Source organism: Bos javanicus, chromosome 17 (genome assembly GCF_032452875.1).
Source record: "Bos javanicus breed banteng chromosome 17, ARS-OSU_banteng_1.0, whole genome shotgun sequence".
NCBI classification, from domain to species: domain Eukaryota; kingdom Metazoa; phylum Chordata; class Mammalia; order Artiodactyla; family Bovidae; genus Bos; species Bos javanicus.
The window spans coordinates 44,667,900-44,687,256 of NC_083884.1; the positions used below are offsets into that span (position 1 = coordinate 44,667,900).

Genomic DNA, 19,357 nt, shown 5'->3' on the forward strand with positions numbered 1-19,357 from the left:
GCGTTCGGATAACGCTTCTCGGCTGGTCGTGAGTGGACGTGGAGCGCTTGCGCGAGGGATTGGGGCGCGGCGTGGGCTGCTGGGGCTGGAGCAGAAGGCCGGGCGGGGCCCACGCTGCAGCCGCCTGTCCTGTGGACCCGCGAGGCGCGAGAGCCCGGCTGTGGGCTAGCTCGCCGAGCCGCTGCCTTTGTGACGGTTATTTTGCGCCTGCAGGTGCCGATCATAGGTATGCACGGGAGGGCTGGACGTGGTTTGCTTCCTAGCGGACCGGGCACCGCTGTTTGCTCACCTCTTCCCTGAGGTGGACGATCGTTTCACCAACAAGGGTTCTTCCCTATGGTCTTCCTGGGCTGAGCTATCCCCGGAGCCCCTTGGATTCGCGCGGTCGTGCTGGTGGGATTGGACCCTGATGCCCGCTGCGCCGGACGGTGCTGGGGAGTCCGAGCCACATAGTCTCACCCATGAGAAATAAGGATTCTTCTGTTCCTGTTTCCTTTTTCTTCCCAACTGAGGCCAGAGGTTTAAATTTTTGCATCTGGCCTTTCCAGCGTCTGCTAAACGTGATCTGATCATGCTCTTTTTTTGTTAGAGCAGGAAATGTCTTAACTGTGAATGTGTTAACGTTCATAAAAGAAATCCAACGTGGTTATACTGGTTTTGAAATATATATATATATACACGACCGTATTCTAGTCGTGGATACTGTAAAAGTTATATGCTCCAAGCGTTGATAAAATAAGTTTCATTTAATAAGTTTTGTGGCAAAAAGAGCTGGACCGATTTCTATTTCTTACTCTGAAATATTCATTTAAAAACTTTTTACGTATTGAAATCATTTTATCATTTATCTTCTTCAGAATTGCGTGTCATATTAGTATTTTCAGTGTTTAAAATAGAACAAGTTTGTGTTGGTCTTTAAAAAAAAACAAAAACAAAAAAACTGCATCTCTAGCTCCTTCGGTGGTGGTTGCTGCTGCTGCTGCTGCTGCTGCTAAGTCGCTTCAGTTGTGTCCGACTCTGGGATTCTCAAGGCAAAAACACTGGAGTGGGTTGCCATGTCCTTCTCCAGTGCATGAGAGTGAAAAGTGAAGTCGCTCAGTCGTGTCCGACTCTTCGAGACACCATGGACTGCAGCCTACCAGGCTCCTCCGTCCATGGAGTTTCCAGGCAAGAGTACTGGAGTGGGTTGCCATCGCCTTCTCCTCAGTTGTTGAGTTTTCTCTTTTTGTTGTTTGAATCAAATAGTTTAACTAGAAGTGTGTATGTGTTTAAACTAGCTTTATTTTTCAGACTCATCTCATAATTATATTTTTTGTTTTCTCTTGACACTAGAGCACTTAAAGCAATCAAATTTGTATATAATCTAACATCTGGTATGAATGTCTAAGAAGAGGTTGGCATTTCTCAAGAGGCTGACAAAAAGATTGACATCAAAATTATATAGATCCCACCCAAAGTATATGGAGAAGGTGACAAATATAAGTTCTATCTATACTTCATATACAGAATATACTGTTAAAGAAAAAAAAAGAAGAGGGAAGACAGATTGTCATCCGGAATGTGTGTGCATGCTCAGTCATGTTGTACTCTTTGTAGCCTGCCAGGTTCCTCTGTCCATGGAATTTTCCAGGCAAGAATACTGGAGTGGGTTGCTACTTCCTACTCCAGGGGATTTTCTGACCCAGAGATCAAACCCACATCTCTTATGTCTCCTGCATTGGCAGGCTAATTCATTACCCCTTCGCCACCTAAGAAAGCCCATCCAGAATGCTAGCTAAAAAAGTGTTAGTCACATTAGGGATGTTGACTAAAGTTAACTGTCTACTAGGATGGTATATAATTTAAAAGATGGTATAACAAGTGTTGGCAAGCATGTGGGGAAGTTGCAACCCTTGTATGTTGCTTGTGTGAAAGTAAAATGATGTAATCACTATGGAAAACAGATCAGTGAGTTCTCAAAAAGCTGAACATAAAGTTACCATATAAGCCAGCAATTCCACTCTTAGGTATAATCATCAGCAGATGAATGAATAAAATGTGGTGGATCTATTCAGAGGAGTATTATTTAGCCATTAAAAAGAGAAATGCTGGTTCAGGCTACAACTTGTATGAACCAAAATGTCAACTTGAAAAAATACACAACATGAAAGTTGTGAGTTAAGTTTTATTTGGGGCAAAACGAAGACTGGAGCCCGGGAGACAACATCTGAGATCCAAAGAGGCAGGGGAGAAAGTCAGTATATTTGTGATTTTGGTGAAGGGGGAATGCATACAATCAAGTATATATACTCCCAAAGGTTTCTGCTAGTCTGGTGAAGCTTTTGCTTGTCACGAGGAACAATCATCAACATGAAGGATTTCGGTGCTTTCTAGATATGAAGAGAAACAAGAATTGGGCTCCTTAAATCTGCTCCTGAAAAATATCTAACTGAAGATGTATCCTGTCAGTTTTTGCCCCCACCGAGCACAGAGTACCTCATTTCTGCTCTCCACCCTGAACTCCTTTCAGGGAGTGTTGAAGGTTAGCAGCTGCAGCAGCAGATGACTTAGTCCTTATAGAGGTAGATGACAAGTGCCAATTTGTAGTTGACAAAAATATTACACTGAACGAAATAAACCAGACACAGACATATGATTTGAATCAACTATAGTATGGTTTCCTTTTAACCTATAAGGGAAAAAAATCTGAAAAAGAATATGTGTGTGTGCATATAACTAAGTCACTTTGCTATACATCTGGAACTACCACAACATAGAAAATCAGCTATACTTGAATAATAAAAGAGATTTTTTTTAAAAAGAGAGAGGATTCAATATAGTATTAGAACCATTCAATTCCAGATAAAACTTAACACAGAAATCTAGATTGTGGAGGGGAGGCAGTCTTTGGAGCTCTTTTCTTCCTACTCCTGGGGATTTCAGTCTCTGTGCATGTATTTCTGGAACAGTCTGATGTCCTCTATGTGGGTGTGTAGGTACATGCAGCTGGTCTGAGGGAATCTAGGCTCATGATTAACAAGCCCCTGATCACAGCACCTCTCCTCAAGTTTCTTCCTTTCCCACAGCTTCACTTGCTCGATATCTCCTGCTTCTCAGGAAGTTCTGTCAGGAACAAGGAGGGCATGGAGGCTGAGTTGCTAACTGTCCGGTCCCACGTAAGTTGGGCTGCCTTCATTCTTTTTTGTTTTCCAACTGGGAATCCATTTTTGGTTAAGGGTTCTTAAGGGATCCATATGTCAGACACTTCCCCCTGAAGACTGGCACTATTTTGTTTGCTTTATTTATAGTTGTTTTATTTCCTTTCATATCAAAGAAACAGCTTGAACAGAAATGTGTGGATTATCAAGGATTCTGATGAGATGCTGTTTGTCCATAGTGAGGAACTGAGCACACAGCAAGCTTTCTCCCTCAAAGATGATGACAGAACTGGGGATACTGGTGCCTTTTTGAGGGATTCTCTGGTCCCTGGTGGTCTTGGGTGTGGGGCTGGCTTGTTAGTTCCTGCCTGGGGACTGCCTGTTTGGAGAACCTTGGGGATACGTTGTGTAATTATCCAGGAGTAACTAAAATGAAGACAGGAAGAGCCTGGGGGAGGGTGGGTCCTCTGGGGACAGAGTGACTGGGTGGGGAACCCTTCTTCAGCCTCTCTCAGCTTCTGTCCTAGATGACCCCCTCATGCTTCATGTGTATTGAAAACCCTACCAGAGAACATAGCCTTTGCTTTGGGCTGTCCTACATATTTTGAAGGACTTAAGAAAAGTAATCTACAGTATTTATCTAGATATTCCCTTTTTTTTTTTTTCTTTATTTGGCTACGCCACATGGCATGTGGGATCTTAGTTCCCTGACTAGGGATGGAACCCACACCCTATGCATTGTAAGCCCAGGGTCTTAATCACTGGACCGTCAGGGAAGTCCCCAAATATTTGCTCTTTGTCTTTCTTATCTGTCATTCTTTAGATTTAAAATTTCTCTCTTGAATTATTTTCCTTGCCTGAAGAATTCCCTTTAGCATACGTTTAGAGCTGGTCTGCTGGTAACAAATCCTGTTTAACTTTATTTGAGAATGTATTTTTCATCATTCCTGAAAGATATTTTCACCTAGTATTGATATTCTTGCATGACAGTTCATTTCTTTCAACATTAAAAAAGCCCACTATTCTACTATCTTTTTATCTTCACAGATCTTTGATGAAAAACACCCAATCATTCAAATGGGTTTTTTTCCTTCTATGTGTCATCTACAGTTCTTTTTGATGTGGCTAATAAAAACCTTGCTTCTGTATCTGTTATTTTGTTACTATAAAATATAAGCTCTTCTCCATTTTTTAGTGCCTACCAATGTTTAAGAAAATTGTTTTAGAAATTATTTGAGGTCATGAAACATGGCTACATTCATCTCTTAAGCGTTAATTTGTACTTGAATTGAAGACTGTTTTTCCCTTCTTTTCCTGCCTTGTATTAGGTTCTAATTATTTCACATACGTGTAGATTAACTGATTCTCCTTGCTTTAGCTGTTTACGACTTACTTGATTTAAATGAGAGTGTTTCTGACAGTTTCTTAACCTAAAGTGTAACATGAAGCTGGTTTCTAGACAGTGCATACTTAATACCATTCCTTTTAGGGCTTGTCCAGAAGTCGACATAAATACTACTCATTCCTAGAATACATTATGTTCTATTCTCTTTCCCTACCCAAGGGCTATCTGCCTAGTCTTCTTGTTAATATTTGGGAAAGTGGGGGAGCAGAGATACACATCAGGCTCAAATTTGCTTCATGTTGTAGACACTGGTGACCTTCAAGGATATACTTGTGAACTTCACCAGGGAAGAGTGGAAACTGCTGGACACTGCTCAGCAGATCATGTACAAAGATGTGATGCTGGAAAACTACAGAAACCTGGTGTCTTTAGGTGAGACCGACCTCTCTTTGTGTGGTGGGTAGGGAATTGTTTTGATTTGTTAAATTTTAAGAAATTGTATATTTTGTATATAATTATATGTTGTATATTTTAAGAAGTGTATATTTTGCTGCCTCTGTAGCCCTACCTTGTCTATTCTTCAGAGCCCCCACAGGACTGTTGAAGGGTCAGGAGTTGGGCTTGAACTGGGATGTTTCTTTGTATCTAGGCTGGAGCTCCTAACCCTTGCCCAGTACTTTATCTTTCACTGTAAACAGGGCATCAGCTTCCCAAACCAGATGTGATCCTGCGGTTGGAGAAGGGGGAGGAGCCGTGGCTGGTGGAGAGAGAGATTCACCAAGAGACCCAACCAGGTAAGGACCAGATCCCCTGCTCAGAGAAGGAATCGCTGGTCACTAGTTTTCCACATTTCAAAGACAAAGACTGAGTTTATTTACCTTCTGTTTCCCCATTGCTCGGCTGCCTTCTTCAGTCTTGTCACACTTCAATTTGCATTCATGAAAATTATCTTTCTGTGGATGTGCTTGGCTCCAGCCCTGTTCATAGTGCTTTCTTGATTCTTACCACTAGCTCTAGCGTGTGCACCCTCTTGTTTATCATAGAATTACTTCTCATCTTTGACTGTCCTTTCCGTATCTTGTGTCCCTTCCCATAGCATTCATTCTGCTGCTTTGTGTAAGCTCTGCTCTGGGACCTCATCACCCGCTCCTGCTCTGGGTTTGTTTTCTGCCAGGTAGAAGACTGCTACAAACAACTCACCAGTCCTTGTTGACGTAACTCTCCTTCCTTCCCAGAATTGCTGCTCTCAAAAACACCTATTTTCTCACTGTCCTCTAGCTTTATTTAATGTTCTTTTTCAATTTACTCCTATTCATTTTAATCTTCACATCTCCAATTTTCAGATTGTTATGAGGATTCCTAGCATCATTCCTTTTCCCAACTTCCCTGTGTAGAGCAGATCAGCCTTCTGGGCTAAGAAATAGAAGGCAGTCCTCCATATTCCTCCTCCTCTGTTCCCACTGAGTGATCATTTCCCTTACCTCTGTTTCTAAGCTCAGTGCCCTGACATCTTTCTCCTCAGGCCAGCCATCCTGGTCTGGATCATGCTGCCAATGGCCAACTTCACATGGGGCAGAGAAGCCAGGACACGTGCCAGTGACCCCTGTACCCTTGTGGGCACCATGGCCCCCCAGGCCCAGTGCAGTCCAGGCATGCTGTAACCCTCCACAGCCGTTTCCCTCTGACACATCCACACATACCAGGCATTCCCTGCATTTCAGGCTTCCCGTGTGGTGTAACCAGAGTCTCAGTCATCCTAGAAGTTTCACCTCCTGTTCTTTGTGAAATCTTTTGACTTGTTAAGTACAGGTTCCCTAAGGTTTTCTGAGCTTTCATTTTGTTTATACCTTTTAAAAAATTATTTATTTATTTTTGGCTGTGCTGGGTCTTTGTTGCTGTGTTGGCACTAGTTGCAGCTAGTGGGGCTGTTCTCTAGTTGTGGTTCACGGGCATCTCATTGCAGTGACTTCTCGTTGTAGAGCATGGGCTTCAGGGCGCACAGGCTTCAGTAGTTGTGATGCATGGGCTTAGTTGCCCATGGCATCTAGCATCCTCCCAGACGGAAATTGGACCCATGTCTCCTGCACTGGCAGGCAGATTCTTATCCACTGTGCCACTAGGGAAATCCTGTTTCTACCCTTTAATGTCATAAATTGTTTCAGACCTTTTTACACTGGGCCTTGTAGGTGACTGTATCAAATACCTGTCTCAGGGAAGGTCTCTTAGACACTGGAAAGTACTTGATCCCTCAGCTGCTTTGGAGCTATAGCAGGAAAAACTGTTCTCCGTTTCTCTTTTTTCCCTATTTTTTCCTGTCTGTATTTTTTCCATTCCTGTGTTGAGTTTAGCAAGCTTTCCTGGATGTCTATCTGTTGACAAGTATCCAAAAATAACTGTATAACCAACAGTTTACATTTTGGTGGAAAATTTATTGTCAAAGAAATACTAAAGTTCCATATATGTGCTTAATCACCTGGAATTTGAGGGAATCTACAAGCCATGGGAACTTCATTATTAAAATGAAAAGTATTATGGGTGATGGCTTTAAAAACTCAAATGAGTTCATTAATGGGTGCTACAGATTTTGAAGATAACTCACGTGGGTTATCTCCCATGTTACAGAATACGTGGAATATTTTTAGGACTTTAAATACATTTGTATTTTCTGTTGCTTTACTCAGACTTGTCTGTCCATACCCAGCTCCACCCCCCATCATATGTGTTCATTTTAGAATTTTCCAGCTGGCATTTGTAGTTTGAAAAACTTATCCATGGGATTTTGATGCATGAAGTAGAGGAGAGGAAAAAGATGGCATGTGCCTATCAAAACTCATCAGGGTAGAGGTATTTGTAAGTGTTGAGTTCAGTTCAGTCATTCAGTCGTGTCTGACTCTTTGCGACCCCATGAATCGCAGAACGCCAGGCCTCCCTGTCCATCACCAACTCTCAGAGTTCACTCAAACTCACATCAATCAAGTCGGTGATGCCATCCAGCCATCTCATCCTCTGTCGTCCCCTTTTCCTCCTGCTCCCAATCCCTCCCAGCATCAGAGTCTTTTCCAATGAGTCAACTCTTTGCATGAAGTGGCCAAAGTACTGGAGTTTCAGCTTTAGCATCAGTCCTTCCAAAGAAATCCCAGGGCTGATCTCCTTCAGAATGGACTGGTTGGATCTCCTTGCAGTCCAAGGGACTCTCAAGATTCTGCTCCAACACCACAGTTCAAAAACATCAATTCTTCGGCGCTCAGCTTTCTTCACAGTCCAACTCAATGGACTCTGTTGCTGTTTATTGTTTAGTTGCTAGTCATGTCCAGCTCTTTTGCAACCTGATGGACTGTAGCCTGCCAGACTCCTCTGTCCATGGGATTTTCCAGGCAAAAAGATTGGAGTGAGTTGCCACTTTCTTCTCCAGGTGGATCTTCCTGACCTGGGCTCAAACCCACATTTCCTGCATTGGCAGGTGGATTCTTAACCACTGAGCCACAGGGAAGCCCAATGAACTCTGTTGTTAAGCCTTTAAAAGGAAGTAAATAACTGCACTTTTCTATAACATGGATGAACTTTGAGGACAGTCTGCTGGGTGAAATAAATCAGTCACAAAAGAACAAATAGTGTATCATTCCACATATATAAGGCACTTGAAGTAGCCAAAATCATAAAGACACAAAATATACTGGTAATTGCTGAGCACTGGGTTGAGAGGAGATTGTAGCATTATTGTTTAACAGTATAGAGTTTCCATTTTACAAGATGAAAACAGCTGGTGGTGATGGCTGCACAAAAATGTGAAGATACTTAATACTTGAATCATGCACTTAAAAATGGTTAAGATGGTGCATTTAAAAAAATTTTTAATTGAAGGATAATTGCTTTACAGAATTTTGTGGTTTTCTCTCATACATCAACAAGAATCAGCCATAGGTACATTTTATGTTATATGTTATATGTATATATATATTATTTTATATATATATATATACACATTTTATGTTATATGTTATATGTATATATATTATATATATAATATATATATAACATATATTATATGTTATATTTTTTTAATCACAATTAAAAAAAAAGAGAAATCAGAGTGGGGAAGAAACAAATGACTAACAAAGTTGTGAATGAAAATTAGGACTGGGAATGGGGATTGGGTTGTATAAAGAAGGCAGTTAGGAGCCTGGCACAGGGATTATTTGCCAGGTGTCTTAGTTTCCTGTGGCAACTAAAACTAGTTCCACAAATCAGGTGGCTTAAATCAACACATTTATTTTCTCACAGTTCTAGAGGTCTGAAGCCAAGGTGTGGGCAGGGCTGTGTGCCTTCTGAGGCTTCAGGGGAGGATCCTTCCTGCCTCTCCTAACTTTGGTGCCCCAGGTGCCCTTTGGCTTATAGACACATCACCTCCATCTTCACATGGTCAGCTCCCCTGTGTGTCTGTCTCTGTGTCTCCTCTCCTTTCCTTGTAAGGACTCCAGTCAGATGGGATCAGGGTCCTCCTACTCCAGTAATACTTCATCTTAACTAATTACATTTGCAATGATCCTGTTTCCAGATAAGATCATAACCTGTAATGTTGGGGGTTAAGACTTCAACATATCTTCTTTGGGGAACACAATTCACCCCGTATGTCAGGTAAGAATAGATATTGCCCCACTTATATAGGAAGAGGTGATATTGGGTAAATTGTGGCTTTTTTTCTAGATTTCAGAAACAAACATTTTTGCCAAAAGGCATTGAGAAACAAATACAGGCTCTGAACCGGGGAAAGTAAGTTGCAGTAGTATGCATGTGTATAAGCAGAAGGGTGAAAAGTCCAGGAGAATGTGAATTAGGGTTCAGGTTCTGAGTTAATATCCTGTGTTAGTCCTGTCAATTTTAATAAAGTCTTGATGTCTCAGAACAAAGGAATCAAAGCAGAAGGCAGGAATGATGACAGCAGTGAGCATTACAAACTGTACTGCTTTGGTGATGAACTCCCACCTTATATGATACTTAGGATAACCTTATAGGTCCTTAGATGACAGATAAGCAATATGATTTTTGAAAAGTTTAGCACTTTGTCTAAATTCACCGCTAGTAGTGGCAAAGCTTAGGTTAGAAGCCATATCTGGGTAACTTAGGTGCAGTTGCTCTTCCAGCCTATTACACAGCCTTTCTGAAAGGTTCACTATGTCAGACACCTGGAATTATTCTGCACTGCTTTGGTGATATACATAAGAACCATTTCCTGATACAGAGCTGTGTTCATGGTTTAGGAATGTGAAGAATTCATGTCAGAGGAGGGCCTGGCAGCAAGTAGACCCATTAGGCTCTTATATCATCATTAGTTGAATTAGGTAATGGCAGCAGCCCCTTCTGTGGGTTTCCTAAACTGCCACCCCAGCATTGAATATCTTGATCCCACATGTCACAGCTAATCCTGTGGTTTCTCTTACTCTCTTTGCTCCTTTTATATGCATATTATAGCCCATCACATTTCCTGTCAATGAGTCTTCTATCCCTTTTTCTCTATCACAGTTACAAAACCATATTTGAAAGCAACATTACAGGACTTAACATACTTTTTTCTACATCCATCCTACCATTCTGACCTTAATACTTCTTTCAGTTATAGAAGCTTTTCCATTTCTTTCAGATTTGGAAACTTCAGTTGAAATTAAATCAACTTCCCATAAGAGCATTTCTAATGATAAATACTCCTGTGATGTTAAAATGGAAAGAATGCCAAAGAGTGATCTCTGGTATTTGTCACTGGAAGAAGTCTGGACTTGTGGCGGTCAGTTGGACAGGCCCCAGGACAGCCAGGAGAGACATCTGAGGCAAGTGGCATTCACCCAAAAGAAAGTACTTCCTCAGGAGAGAGTATGTGAAAATGGGAAGTACAGGGGAAACTGTTTTCTGCACTCTCAACTAGTACTGCAAGAGTATTTCTGTAAACATGACTCAAATCCTAAAGGTTTGAAACACAATTTGGTTTTCAGTGGCCATCAGGAAAGCTGTGCAAGCAACGGTAATGAATCCAGTCAAACTTTCTGTCAGAACATCCGCCTTATTCAATTTGCAAGAACTCAAGCAAGAGATAAATCATACAGATGCCCTGATAACAATTCTCTTACTCATGGTACATCCCTTGGTATATCAAAGGGTGCGCATAGAGAAAAACCCTATGAATGTAAGGAATGTGGAAAATTCTTCAGCTGGCGTTCTAATCTTACCAGGCACCGTCTTATTCATACTGGAGAAAAACCTTATGAATGTAAGGAATGTGGAAAATCTTTCAGCCGAAGTTCTCACCTCATAGGACATCAAAAGACTCATACTGGTGAAGAACCCTATGAGTGTAAAGAATGTGGAAAATCCTTCAGCTGGTTCTCTCACCTCGTTACCCATCAGAGAACTCATACAGGAGACAAACTGTACACATGTAATCAGTGTGGAAAGTCTTTTGTTCACAGCTCTAGGCTTATTAGGCACCAGAGAACTCACACTGGAGAGAAACCCTATGAATGTCCTGAATGTGGGAAATCTTTCAGACAGAGCACACATCTCATTCTCCATCAGAGAACTCATGTTAGAGTGAGGCCCTATGAATGCAGTGAATGTGGGAAGTCTTATAGCCAGAGATCTCATCTTGTTGTCCATCACAGAACTCACACTGGGCTGAAACCCTTTGAGTGTAAAGACTGTGGAAAATGCTTCAGTCGAAGCTCTCACCTTTTCTCACATCAGAGAACCCATACTGGGGAGAAGCCATACGAATGCCATGACTGTGGAAAATCCTTCAGCCAGAGTTCTGCCCTCATTGTGCACCAGAGAATTCATACTGGAGAGAAACCATATGAGTGTTGTCAGTGTGGGAAAGCCTTCATTAGAAAGAATGACCTTATTAAGCATCAGAGGGTTCATGTTGGAGATGAGACCTATAAATGTAATCAGTGTGGAATCATCTTCAGCCAGAACTCTCCACTTATAGTGTATCAAATAGCTCATACTGGAGAGCAGTTCTTAACATGTAATCAGTGTGGGACAGCACTTGTTAATACCCCTAATGTTATTAGATACCAGACAAATATTATTAGGGAAAATGCATATTAAGGTCATAAAGATGGACCACTTCCCAAAGAGCAATAACTTTATTTAGCACTTGAGAGCTCCTTTTGGAGAGAAGTTGCTTTCAGTCTTGTTCCTACACTTTTGTGCATTAGAGAATTGGTCCTGGAGGAGGAAAAACACAAAAATTTTACCTTAGTACGTCAGATTGTCTTGTTTTTCTGAATTCCTACAAAAGTAATTGGTCTGGGAGCATTCATGGACAAACCTTAAATGCTGAAATCTGAGAAGGAACCATTAGGTAAGTGAGTTGTTGATAAATGATCCAGCTTTGTTTGCTTCAAAACAATGAGAGCTCTACCTCAAAAAGACAAATGAAAGCTGTTGCTGAGGAAGATAAAAAATGGGTGTAGTTATGGTAACAGACAATAGAAAATTATATTCCAGTGAGTTAATATCCCATTTTTCATGTGATCATCCCTTTCTCCTGGGACACTTTGTAGTGTTCAGTTAGTTTTATGCATCTGGTATAAACCACACTTTGGCTAGCAGCAGGGAAGATCTTATCATGAAAAATGGTGAAGGAAGAACACGTTTACTACCAGTACTACCCAGGTTAGATATATTTGCATGTGGGCAAGAACTGAAAACATGTATATGGATAAATGAACAAAATTGAGTTGTTAGATAATGGAGTTATGAATGTTTTATAGTCTAGCCAGTGCCACTGTAACAATTTGAAGATTGAAGACACTTTTAAATATTAAAAAAGGATATTGGTTTCTCTATTCCACTATTAGTGAAGCTTGAGAACCTCCTGCTAGCAAACTTTCCCATCACTTCTAAGTTGTTTGGAGTCATAAAGTTGTACTCCTTGGGACAAGCTGCCAAAGGCTCCTGGGAGCTTAAACACAATGCTTCTCTGGATGTTGGGACCTAAAAGAGTGGCAAATTTGGGCACACTAGAAAGGGTCTCCATTTGATCCAGAGCAGGTGCCTGGGCAATACCTAGCACAAGTATGCTCTTAAACAGTGCTGCCCAAGGCGACCCTTCTTCCAAAGTAGTCTCGTATCTTTACGAAGAAAGCAGTGGTCAAAAGTGTATATTTGAGCTGGACTCCCAAGTTGAAATCCCACCTCTGTCCATCACTTGCTGTGTAACCTTGGGCATGCTGCTTGGCCTCTCTCTGCCTGAATTACAGATGTCCTCCTCTGCAGATTAGGGATGACATCACTTACCTCATGGAATTGTGGTGAGTAGTAAACGAGTAACATACAAACAGTGCAGAATATGCCTGACATGTATGAAGTGCTTCATTACATTAGCTGTGATTATTAATATTACTTTATTGTCCCACTAAAGTGTCTGTCATTTACTTTAAACTGACTCAATTGCTGGCAAGAACTGGCTGAGTTCCCATTTCCCTTCCAGTCACACATATCTTCCCTTTTACCCACATTAGAACTTATCACCCAAGGAATCACTCACCCTCAGTGGGTGTTTGGATATATTTATGAGGATCAGTAAACAACTTTTAATCTTGTGTGCAAAAGCAACCTCTTTTATACAGAGGTTTTCCCTTCAAGGGAGAGGATCCTAGTCTTCATATTTTCTGTTAAGTCCATGACCCAAAAAAGATTTAGAAAGAGAATCTGTTTTAATTCTCTTTCATTCTGGCTCTTTGTGTGTGTGTGTGTGTGTGTGTGTGTGTGTGTGTGTAGGGGGCCGAGGTGGGAGAAGGGGCTGATCATTATTTGCCATTTTCTAGCAAATGATACATATTGGTACATATAGTAGATGCTCAGTGATTGCTGAATGATATACTATTGAGAACAACAGGACGATGCCCTTGCTTTCTCTCCCAGGACAAATCTAGAAATGCTCCTTAGATTTGAGAGACCTGAGACCTGCATAAGTGAGAGGTCACAGCTCATTCCTCCTGGTGCAGTTGAGGAGAAGTGAGTTGGCCCAGGCCTCACATTTTGAGAACCTCCTGGCACCTCAGTTATGGCTGAGTAACTCCTCAGTGATTACACACCATTCATGTGTTTATTGTAGTCCTACCAGAAATGGTTTTGATTGCAAGCAGTAGTTCTTTGTGGGTGTAAGAGAGGAGCCCCTCAGCTGTGCCTCTTAGAATTTCTGATAACCCATGGCTCAATTTTCTTGAACTGTGTAGTGGAGATACTCCTGGTATCTACCTCTGAAGGTAGTTATGTGGATTAAGTGAAATAATGTGTAAAGTACTTGAAGCAGTGCCTGGCACATAGGAAGTACTGTACGTGTTTAGCTATTAATAATACTAATGTTACTATTATTAACACCCTAAGGAATGTACGTCTGTAGATGATCACTGAAGCATTACTTATAATAATGTAAAATTTGCAATATTAAAAATGGATAATAGAAAAGTTGTTATTTATAGACATTAAAGTTTCACAAACAGAAAGCTTGATAACATGAAAAATGTTGTGATGTTATGAAAAAAGCATGATAAATAATTGTCAATATAGAGTAAGCTCAGATATGTAAAATAAATTAACTTCAAACAACTGAAATGAATCTCACTCAAAACTTTCAGGAGATTTGTCAAAAGATAATAGCAGTTAACCTACATATTGGGAGAATTGGTGTTTGCTTTTCTCTTTTTTTGGTACTTTTCTTTCCAAAGTCTCTTCAAAGAATATATATTCCTTTTTAGGATCGGGAAAACAGTCTCTTCAGTGATGGAATGTTTTTTCTTCAAAAGTTCTTATGTACAAATAGTCTACTGGAACTTTTAAAACGGGGAATTGGCAATGTTGCAGGATACTAGATCAATATACAAAAATTGATTTGTATAAGCAGTGAACAGTTTGTAAATGAAATACCATCCTATTTGCAATGATACAAAAATGAAATATTTAGGTATATTTAATGAATGGAGCAAGATCTATACAATGAAAGTATAAAACATTGCTGAAAGACATTCAGGAACACAGAAAACACATAATAAACACATTATAAGTGGAAAAATACACTGTGGTCAAGGATGGAAAAACTCAATATAGTAGGAGAGTAATTCTCCCCAGAGTGATCTTTAAGTTCAGAGGCATTTGTAGAAATTGACAAATTAGGGGACAGTCCTAAGATGGTGGAGGAATAGGATGGGGAGACCACTTTTTCCCCCACAAATTCATCAACGTTTGAACACTGAGTAAATTCCACAAAATAACTTCTGAATGCTGGCAGAGGACATCAGACACCCAGAAAAGCAGCCCATTGTCTTCGAAAGGAGGTAGGAAAAAATGTAAAAGATAAAAAGACAAAAGAGGTAGGGACGGAGATCTGTCCCAGAAAGGGAGTCTTAAAAAACAGAGAAGTTTCCAAACACCAGGAAACACTCTCACTGGCGAGTCTGTGGCAAGCCTTGGAACCTCAGAGGGCAACATAACCAGGAGGAAAAATAAATAAATAATTAAAACCCACAGATTGCATGCCTAATGGCAACTCCCTGCGGAGAAACAGTGCAGACGCTAGCATCCACCACTAGCAAGCGGGGGCTGGACCGGAGGCGTGGGTTGCATTGATTATGGTAAGGACCGGGCCTGAATACCCCGAGGGCAATCTGAGGGAAGTAACTTGAGATAGCAACCCAGACTGTGGAATAGCTATCCTGCAAAAAGGCCTAACCTAAGACTGCCAGGCCTGCTCACAGAACAAAGGACTGAGCAAAGCTAGCTGGCTGCGGACCAGCCCATCCCCTGCTGGAGACAGGCAGGTGAGGGCAGCCAGAGCCGGAAGGGGGCAATTGCGGCCACAGAGAGGCATCCTCTACAAGCAGGCTTCATTGCTAACCAAGACTTCTTGGGATTCTGGACGGTCAACATCCGCTGGAAGGGTCACATCCAGAGATCAGCTATCCAGAAGAGACACACAGCACATCTGAGAAGGTGCGTCAGTTGTACACCCATAAAACCAAGTGGCAGGGATGGGGGAGGCGACAAGTCGCAGCCCCCACTTGGGGGCAACTGCGCTTGCCAAGCACCTGGTCACCTGAGCTGCTCAGACTGGGGAAGGGCACAAAACGCAGTCCCAACCAAGTCTGCGCCTCTGTGGAGTATCCAAGAACCTGAACCTGAGCAGCTTAGACCTGGGAAGTGCATAGAACTCAGGGCCCGCCTCAGACAGTTCCCGGCAGAGCAACCTAGAGCCTGAGCAGGGTAGACGGAAAGGACACACGCTGTGAGCGGGGTCAAACCCAGTGGGGCCGAGACACTGCAAGCACACGCCAGTGTTATTTGTTTGCAGTGTTCCTCCTCCCCACAGCACGACTGAACAAGTGAGCCTAAAAAAGTGACCACCACCGTGCCCTTTTGTCAGGGTGGAAATTAGACACTGAAGAGACCAGCAAACAGAAGAAGCTAAAACAAACAGAGGGAACCGCCTTGGAAGTGACAGATGTGATAGGTTAAAACCCTGTAGTTAGCACCGACTACATAGGAAGGGGCCTATAGATCTTGAGAAGTATAAGCCGGATCAAGGAACTATCTGAAAATGAACTGACCCCACATTGTCCGCAACACCACCAGAGAAAGTCCTAGATATATTTTTACCATTATCATTTTTTAAATTAAATTTTTTTTTTAAATTTTAAGTCCTCTATTACTCCTTTAATTTTCATTTTTATAACCTACTATTACTTTGCAAAAAAAAAAAAAAAAGACCCTTTTTTTAAAAGCAAACTTCATATGTATATATTTTATAATTTTTGTGACTTTGTTTTTTTCTTTAATATTGTATTTTTGAGAATCCAACCTTTACTCCAGATTTTTAATCTTTACTCTTTGTTATTTGTTATCAATTTTGTACCTTTAAGAACCCAATCTTCACTACCCATTTTTACTTGGGAGCAAGATTACTGGCTTGACTGCTGTCTCCCCCTTTGGACTCTCATTTTTCCCCACCAGGTTGCCTCTATCTCCTCCCTCCCCATTCTCTTCTCTGCCCAACTCTGTGAATCTCTTTGTGTGTTCTGGGTTGTGGAGAACACTTAGGGAACCGATTACTGGCTAGATCTGTCTCTCTCATTTTGATTCCCCCTTTTATCTTCCTGGCCACCTCTGTCCCTTTCCTCCCTCTTCTCTTCTCTGTGTAACACCATAAACATCTCTGAGGGATCCAGACTGTGGAGAGCACATAGGGAATTGATTACTAGCTAGCTTGCTCTCTCCTCTTTTGATTTCCCCTCTTCTCCTCCTGGTCACCTCTATCTCCCTCCTCCCTCTTCTCTTCTCCATGTAACTCTGTGTACCTCTCTAGGTGTCCCTCACTGTGGAGAAACTTTTCATCCTTAACCTAGATGTTTTATCATTGGTGCTGTATAGATGGAGAAGTCTTGAGGCTACTGTAAGAATAAGGCTGAAAACCAGAGGCAGGAGGCTTAAGTCCAAATCCTGAGAACACCAGAGAACTCCTGACTCCAGGGAACATTAATTGATAGGAGCTCATCAAATGCCTTCATACCTACACTGAAACCAAGCGCCACCCAAGGGCCAACAAGCTCCAGAGCAAGACATAACCACACAAGTTCTCCAGCAACACAGGAAAATAGCCCTGAGCTTCAATATACAGGCTGCCCAAAGTCAAACCAAACCCAATGACATCTCAAAACTCATTACTGGACATTTCATTGCAATCCAGAGAGAAAAAATCCAGCTGCACCCACCAGAACACCGACACAAGCTTCCCTAACCAGGAAACCTTGACAAGCCACCCATCCAACCCCACCCACAGCGAGAAACCTCCACAATAAAGAGGAACCACAAACTGCCAGAATACGGAAAGGCCACCCCAAACACAGCAATATAAACAAGATGAAAAGGCAGAGAAATACCCAGCAGGTAAAGGAACAGGATAAATGCCCACCAAACCAAACAAAAGAGGAAGAGATAGGGAATCTACCTGATAAAGAATTCCGACTAATGATAATGAAAATGATCCAAAATCTTGAAAACAAAATGGAGTTATAGATAAATAGCCTGGAGAAGGCAATGGCACCCCACTCCAGTACTCTTGCCTGGAAAATCCCATGGATGCAGGAGCCTGGTGGGCTGCAGTCCATGGGGTCGCTGAGGGTCGGACACGACTGAGCAACTTCACTTTCACTTTTCACTTTCATGCATTGGAGAAGGAAATGGCAACCCACTCCAGTGTTCTTGCCTGGAGAATCCCAGGGACAGGGGAGCCTAGTGGGCTGCTGTCTATGGGGTCGCACAGAGTTGGACACGACTGAAGTGACTTAGCAGTAGCAGTAGCAGCCTGGAGACAAGGATCAAGAAGATGCAAGAAAGGTTTAACAAGGACCTAGAAGAAGTAAAAAAAGAGTCAAAATATAATGAATAATCCAAAAAATGAGATCAAAAACACTCTGGAGGAAATCAACAGTAGAATAATGGAGGCAGAAGATAGGATATGTGAGGTAGAAGATAGAATGGTAGAAATAAATGAAACAGAGAGGAAAAAAGAAAAACGAATTAAAAGAAATGAGGACAACCCCAGAGACCTCTGGGACAATGTTAAATGCCCCAACATTCAAATCATAGGAGTCCCAGAAAAAGAAGACAAAAAGAAAGACCATGAGAAAATACTTGAGATAATAGTTGCAAAATTCCCTAAAATGGGGAAGGAAATAATCACCCAAGTCCAAGAAACCCAGAGAATCCCAAACAGGATAAACCCAAAGCAAAACACCCCAAGATACATATTAATCAAATTAACAAAGATCAAACACAAAGAACAAATATCAAAAGCAGCAAGGGAAAAACAACAAATAACACACAAGGGGATTCCCATAAGGATAACAGCTAATCTTTTAATAGAAACTCTTCAGGCCAGGAGGGAATGGCAGGATATACTTAAAGTGATGAAAGAAAATAACCTACAGCCCAGATTACTGTACCCAGCAAGGATCTCATTCAAATATGAAGGAGAAATCAAAAGCTTTACAGACAAGCAAAAGCTGAGAGAGTTCAGCACCATCAAACCAGCTCTCCAACAAATGCTAAAGGATCTTCTCTAGACAGGAAACACAAAAAGGGTGTATAAACTCGAACCCAAAACAATAAAGTAAATGACAATGGGATCATACTTATCAATAATTACCTTAAATGTAAATGGGTTGAATGCCCCAACCAAAAGACAAAGACTGGCTGAATGGATACAAAAACACGACTCCTATATATGTTGTCTACAAGAGACCCACCTCGAAACAAGGGACACATACGACTGAAAGTGAAGGGCTGGAAAAAAGATATTCCATGCAAATAGAGACCAAAAAAAACCAGGAGTAGCAATACTCATATCAGATAAAATAGACTTTAAAACCAAGGCTGTGAAAAGAGACAAAGACACTACATAATGATCAAAGGATCAATCCAAGAAGAAGATATAACAATTATAAATATATATGCACCCAACATAGGAGCACTGCAATATGTAAGGCAAATGCTAACAAGTATGAAAGGGGAAATTAACAATAACACAATAATAGTGGGAGACTTTAATACCTCACTCACACCCATGGATAGATCAACTAAACAGAAAATTAATAAGGAAACACAAACTTTAAATGCTACAATAGATGGTTTAGACCTAATTGATATCTATAGGACATTTCACCCCAAAACAATCAATTTCACCTTTTTCTCAAGTGCACATGGAACCTTCTCCAGGATAGATCACATCCTGGGCCATAAATCTAGCCTTGGTAAATAAAAAAAAGTGAAATCATTCCAAGCATCTTTTCTGACCACAATGCAGTAAGATTAGATCTCAATTACA

At 41.3% G+C, this 19,357-nt stretch overlaps 1 protein-coding gene across 4 annotated transcripts; it reads left to right on the forward strand.

Annotated features, from left to right (window-relative positions):
* Positions 1-136: 136 nt before the first annotated feature.
* Positions 137-14,094, forward strand: ZNF10 (zinc finger protein 10). Of its 4 annotated transcripts, none has more exons than XM_061384392.1 (5): positions 137-226; positions 3,066-3,155; positions 4,788-4,914; positions 5,181-5,276; positions 10,121-14,094. In XM_061384392.1, the coding sequence occupies exons 2-5, from the start codon at positions 3,123-3,125 to the stop codon at positions 11,578-11,580; spliced, it is 1,716 nt and encodes a 571-aa protein (XP_061240376.1). In that variant the 5' UTR covers positions 137-226; positions 3,066-3,122; the 3' UTR covers positions 11,581-14,094. The 4 variants fall into 4 exon arrangements, with proteins under 4 accessions (XP_061240376.1, XP_061240377.1, XP_061240375.1 ...); XM_061384391.1 differs by lacking the exon at positions 137-226 and adding an exon at positions 1,019-1,469 and having other exon boundaries at positions 2,374-3,155; XM_061384393.1 differs by lacking the exon at positions 3,066-3,155.
* Positions 14,095-19,357: the final 5,263 nt, after the last annotated feature.

Excerpts from the sequence above, each read along its gene's own strand:
- ZNF10 (XM_061384391.1), top strand. The coding sequence starts at position 3,009 with ATGATTAACAAGCCCCTGATCACAGCACCTCTCCTCAAGTTTCTTCCT. Across the intron at positions 3,156-4,787 it reads TGCTAACTGTCCGGTCCCAC|ACACTGGTGACCTTCAAGGA; the intron begins GTAAGTTGGGCT and ends TTCATGTTGTAG. Across the intron at positions 5,277-10,120 it reads TCACCAAGAGACCCAACCAG|ATTTGGAAACTTCAGTTGAA; the intron begins GTAAGGACCAGA and ends CATTTCTTTCAG.